The 5410-nt window shown below is 37.6% G+C and overlaps 2 protein-coding genes across 2 annotated transcripts; one reads left to right on the top strand and one right to left on the bottom strand.

The window, feature by feature from the left end:
* Positions 1-792: 792 nt before the first annotated feature.
* LOC109542377 lies at positions 793-1323 on the bottom strand. The gene is made up of 2 exons (XM_019911578.2): positions 1148-1323; positions 793-1070 (listed from the first exon to the last, which is right to left on the bottom strand). Exons 1-2 carry the CDS (start codon positions 1283-1285, stop codon positions 873-875), a joined length of 336 nt encoding a protein of 111 aa, XP_019767137.1. The 5' UTR covers positions 1286-1323; the 3' UTR covers positions 793-872.
* A 2951-nt stretch (positions 1324-4274) lies between these two features.
* Positions 4275-4853, top strand: LOC109542375. Its single transcript, XM_019911576.2, has 2 exons — positions 4275-4457; positions 4553-4853. The coding sequence occupies exons 1-2, from the start codon at positions 4320-4322 to the stop codon at positions 4793-4795; spliced, it is 381 nt and encodes a 126-aa protein (XP_019767135.1). The 5' UTR covers positions 4275-4319; the 3' UTR covers positions 4796-4853.
* Positions 4854-5410: the final 557 nt, after the last annotated feature.

Raw genomic sequence — 5410 nt, forward strand, 5'->3', positions numbered from 1 at the left:
AACTTGAACAGACGAACTTGGATTCTAGATTTTTTCGTAAATTATGTTGCATTTTTTTGAACCAAAAAGTCATGAAATTCACTTAAAAATTCCTTAAACTTGATTTTTATCGAAATTTTTACTGCTTATTTGCTGATTTTCATGTTGATTTAGTTTTTAAAATTCTTCTGTAAATTTGGTTAAAATCGTAAAATTTATTAACATTTTTAAACGTGATTTTTCTGACCAAAACTTCACTATTTCTTCAACGATTTTCAGAACAGTCTTGTCTCTAGAATATTTTTTTCGTTTGGGAAATTTTTTGGAATTTGGGAAAAATGTTCCTAAATCTCCAAGTTAGAACCGAAAAATCCTGACGCACACTAAAATCTTCTCGAAACGTGGATTTTTGCACAAAAACTTCACCGTGTTTTTGCCGATTTTAACGCGAATTTTATATCTCAAATCTTAGTGCAAATTCGGTTCAATTTTACAAAACCTTCCAGTTGAAACCGAAAAATCCTAAAGTGAACAAAGTTCTTCTATAAACGTGTTTTTTTCACGGAAACGTCACTGGTTCCTTCCCGATTTTCAAGTAAATTTGTTTTCCAAAATTTATCAAGTTGGAACTGAAAAATCCTCAACTCCAGTAATGTTTTTTCTAAACGTACTTTTTCTGCAAAAACTTCAGAAAAAAAATCGAAAATCTCCATGTTGCAACTTAAAAATGCTTAAATGCGCTAAAGTATTAAACTTGAGTTTTCTGATCGAAACTTCACTGTTTTTTTTGTCGATTTTGAAGTGAAAATGGTCTTTTTATTATTTTTAATTTATTTCCTCAAATTCGGATTATTTTAATTTTATTTCCTCAAATTCGGATTTATTCAAAGCCTTCAGTTGAGGCGACCGTTTTGCAGCCAACTCTGGTATTCTTCAGGAGTGCAGTCGCTGAACACATTGATAGCAGAAAGTTCCATGCTCATGTTGGCAATGGATTTTAAGTTGGACTCCACCACGGATTTCACAGCTTTTTCGAAAAGCCCATAACGCATTTGGTCTTCAACGCCCGAGTAGTTCTTGTTGTAGGTGGTCTGAAACCACCAGAATAATACCAAAAAATTCACAATGCCTACACCCAAATCGTTGTAGATAATGCAGATATTTCTACCTTGTACATGTTCCATAGCTTGGGCATGTCGATGATCTCAAAAGGGCCATAAACTGGGCACTTTTGGAAGTTGCCGGAATATTCAGCAGCGACTACAAAAGTAGCCAAAGCGGCCAGTAAAAGCACTTTTACCATCATGTTGGCTGTTGGACTGGAGCTGAGTGTATGATTCCGACATGCAAATCTCCCTTTTTAAATACCAAGCTGGGAAAAATTTATCAGGCAATAAAACCCGGCACGTTTAGCCGATTATTAGCGTTTGTATTCATGCGAAACTAAGAAGAAAAGGTTTATCACGCTGTTAAATGCATGTGGACGCCATCAAGCAATCACCGAAAATTTTCGAAATATTCAAACTTTGACTGGAGTTCGTATGGAAAGTTGTTCATTTCGTCGACTCCCACTCAAAAGAAGCTTGAAATTACCACAAACTGCAAAGTTGTAAGCACTTCAGTAAAGAATCTTAACTTTGGATTTGCGGCAAGCAACTTGAAATTTACCCATTCAGTAGAAGCAATTTGGATCTAAAACCCCTGAAATTTTGACTAAAATCCCACAAAATGCTCATTTTTAAAATCCAGTTTGATAAAAATACCCAGGTTTTCAGAAGAACGTATGTTCTATACGGTGTGCAAGTTTCACGTTCCGGCTTGCACAGATTTTCTTCAGAATGAGACGTTGCGAATTTTTAAAAACGAAAGTCTAGTTGCAACTTCAATTGAATGCAATTTTCCCGACTTTTCGCCTAAAACATCTACTATAGGATGTGCGAACTTCCAGTTACTAGTTAGTTTGCACGAGATTTGGCAATTTTTTTAAGAAGAACGTGAGTTTGAGTGAGTTTCCATTTCTAGTTCATGTTTATAGAGCGGACAAAAATCATCCTTCTGTCCGATGCGAATAAAACTTCGGACGTTTCGAGTCAAGTTGCGCCTTTGGGTTGTGTTAATTTCAAGTTGCTACCTGCTTTCAGCGAAACGTTGCGAGTTTTCAAATACGAGCCTTCAGTTGACAGGATCTGTGGAATGTTTACAATGGAAAAAAAATTAAGTTTTTAGTATGGTTTCAGTGATATTTTCAGAGTTTTGGGTGTCAAATATCTCCTATCTGGTGTGTGAATCTCAAGTTACTACTTGCTTCGGATGATAGGGACCAAGCCTTTAAAAAAGCTCGTGTAGTTGAGTGAAATTTTCCATTTCTACGCCAACGACTAGAGAGTGGGCAAAAATCAGTTTTCAAGGCAATATGAATAAAACTTTCAGCAGTTTGAGAGCCAAAATGCTTCAATAAGATGAGCAAATTTGAATTTACCACCTGCAATCTGTAGGAAGTTGGGAATTTTTAAAGGAGTTGAGACGCAAGCTCCATTTTTGCTCCAGCCTTCAAAGTGAGGAAAACCAGCCGGTTTTTTAGAATGGGAAAAATCATATTTCAGTGCCATTTGAATCAAACTTTCAGGTGGCCGAGAGTCAGCTGTTTTCTACTGGGTGACTGAATTTCAAGTTGCTACTTGCTCTGTATGAGAGATTACTCTGAATCTTGCTCTAATTGAGAATTTTTGAAGTAGAGCTGTTCCACCCCAATTTCTACTGAGTGGACAAAACGCAGGTCGCACGACGATTTCAATAAAAATATCAAGATTTTCAGAGGCAAGGATGGTTTATAGGGTGTGCAAGTTTCAGGTTCGTACCTGCCCAGGGTTGAACGCTACGATTTTTTAACCGAGAGTGTGCAATTGAGAGAAAATATTTGTTTTTAGCCCAACATTTTCAAGTTTGGCAAAACTTGTAATTAACACAGCTTGAAATTTTGGTGAAACTTTCAGCGATTTAGATGCCAAGTCTCCTGTAAAGTTTGTGCAAGTTTCAAACTGCTTTTTTACATGCATAAAAGGTAATTATTTTTTTTGAAAGGCAGTGAAAAATCAGGATAAACGTTCGGTTTCTAAATGAACATTTACAAGGTGGGTGAAGTTGCGGTTTTAGCTTCATTTGGTTTACATTTCCAGAGCTCTGAAGCTCCAAATATCTTTTATAGGGTGGTCCAATTTCAAAAGGTATCTTTCATAAAATTGGTAGTTAGGAATTTTGAAAAAAGCGCGTGCAGTTGAGTGAGAAGTTAATTTTTAATCCCCCATTTGGACGGTTTAAAAAAATCGGAATTTTTTGCGATTTTAGTATAAATTTTAGGATTTTAAGAATAATTTATCTGCTATAGGGTGGATGAATTTAACATCGCCATCGTCTAAGAAGAGGATGTTAAAACATTTTAGTTCAGAGGCTATAGATGAGTGAAAGTATCTACTTTTAACTACTCATTCACAATGTTAGCAAAAACCAGTATTTTGCCATGTTTTAATGAAAGTTGGGCAATTTTTAGCTCGAAGTGTTTCCTACAGGGTGTCCCAAGTTCAAATGGCTGTCTGCCCGGCGTTGGAAGTTAGGAATTTTTAATGAAGAGTCTGCATTTAAGCGCAGATATTTTTGCCTCCGCATTTACAGGGTAGCAAAAAATCGGGCTTCCGCGTTTTGTTAGCAAGAATATACAAATTTTTAGACCCAGCTGTGTTCTACAAGATGTGCAAATTTCAAGTGCTTTCCAGCCCAGAGTTGGAAGTTATGCATCTTCGAAAAAGCGCGTTCGGATGCATGAGAATGTTTATTTTTGCTTCCGCACTCACGGAGTTTTAAAATATCAGCAGTTCGAGGGATTTTAGTCAACATTTCTGCGGCTTTAGAGTCAAGTGATTTCTACAAGTTGGGTAAATTTCAAGTTGTTATTTGCAGAGATTTGGAAGTTAGGCATCTTTGAGCCAGGGCTTACATGTTCCAGTTGGGAGTAGTTTCAAGCTCAGATTTGAGTGGATATTGACCAAAAATAGCTTTCAATGGAACAGCTTTTTTGGAATTTGAAGAGATTTCTAATCAGTAATAAAGTCAAAGTTTGAATTTTTTTGAAAAGTTTTGTGTCCTGGATAAGCGAATAGTTCTAGCGTCCACATGCATTTAACGGCGTCATAAACCTTTTCTTCGTAGTTTTGCATGAATAGAATCGCTAATAATCGGCTCAACGTGCCGGGTTTTATTGCCAGATAAGATTTACCCGGCTTGGTATTTAAGGGGGCAGATTTGCATTTTCAAATCATTCGCTCAGCTTCAGTTGAACAGTCAATATGATGGTAAAAGTGCTTTTGTTGGCCGCTCTGGCTACAGTTTTGGTGTCCGCAGAAGATACTGTAAAATTCCAAAAGTTAGTCATTTATGGACCCTTCGAAATCATCGACATGCCCAAGCTATGGAAAATGTACAAGGTAACAATTTTCAGATGTTCTTAGTTGCTTGCACATAAATGTTTCTTCGGATGCGGGCATTGTGATTTTTTTCGGTGTTTTCCTTGTGGTTTCAGACCAGTTTCAACAAGAACTACACGCCAGTTGAAGATAAAATGCGGTGCAAAATGTTTGAAAAATCCGTTAAATCCGTTGTAGAACTTAACATGAAATCCATTGCCACAATGGAAATGGGCCTCCAACGCTTTGCCATTAACTCGTTCAGCGACAGCACGCCAGAAGAATTGCGAAAGATGGCTGGATTCAAACTTCCCATCTCCACGGAGGAACCTAAGGACATCAACCAGCAAATGCTTTAAAGGTTGCTTCTGCTGCTTCGAAACTTTCCAATAAATAAACGGTTATTTTAATCAGCAATTGCGCCACTTATTTACCTCCCATTCGCAACGAGATAAAGCCTATCAGCAGGTCTAATCTCAAGTGGCCGATCACTTAGCTGGACGCATTTTCCTTACACAAGTCCCCTAAATCTCAGCGAAAATGCCAGCAGAATCAACAACAGCAACTTCAGTGGATTTTGAACAAGAATGGGCCAGTTTCAAGGTACTCAACAGGCTCTTAATCTGGCCAACTTTCCCCGCCAAAGGCCATTCTGCTTTCAGCTAAAATTCGCCAAGTGTTATCAAACGCCCGAAGAGGAGTCCAGAAGATTTCAGATTTTTCAGGACAATCTGAGAAGGAAAATCGAACGAAAGCGGCCCTTGCATATCGGGGCCTTTGCCGACCTCACCTGGCAGGAGTATTCTTCTAAATATCTACCAGTTTGAAAGTGAGAAGACTGTTTAGATGTGAAAGCTCCAAAGAAAATAAAGTGACTAGTGGCTATGAAAAAAAGTGTTTGGTCCAAAATAAGGATACTGGAGGGTATTTTTATCCAGATCTATAATAATTTATTCCAGTCTGGAGTAGTTAAT

This window comes from Dendroctonus ponderosae, unplaced genomic scaffold, assembly GCF_020466585.1.
Source record: "Dendroctonus ponderosae isolate FM_Combo_2020 unplaced genomic scaffold, Dpon_F_20191213v2 Dpon_F_20191213_11, whole genome shotgun sequence".
Lineage (NCBI taxonomy): Eukaryota > Metazoa > Arthropoda > Insecta > Coleoptera > Curculionidae > Dendroctonus > Dendroctonus ponderosae.

What these genes read in the sequence shown, in the direction of transcription:
- LOC109542375 (XM_019911576.2), top strand. Translation starts at nt 4,320, where the DNA reads ATGATGGTAAAAGTGCTTTTGTTGGCCGCTCTGGCTACAGTTTTGGTG. An exon ending in AGCTATGGAAAATGTACAAG is followed by an intron (nt 4,458 to 4,552) that starts GTAACAATTTTC and finishes TTGTGGTTTCAG; the next exon opens with ACCAGTTTCAACAAGAACTA.
- LOC109542377 (XM_019911578.2), bottom strand. Translation starts at nt 1,285, where the DNA reads ATGATGGTAAAAGTGCTTTTACTGGCCGCTTTGGCTACTTTTGTAGTC. An exon ending in AGCTATGGAACATGTACAAG is followed by an intron (nt 1,071 to 1,147) that starts GTAGAAATATCT and finishes TGGTGGTTTCAG; the next exon opens with ACCACCTACAACAAGAACTA.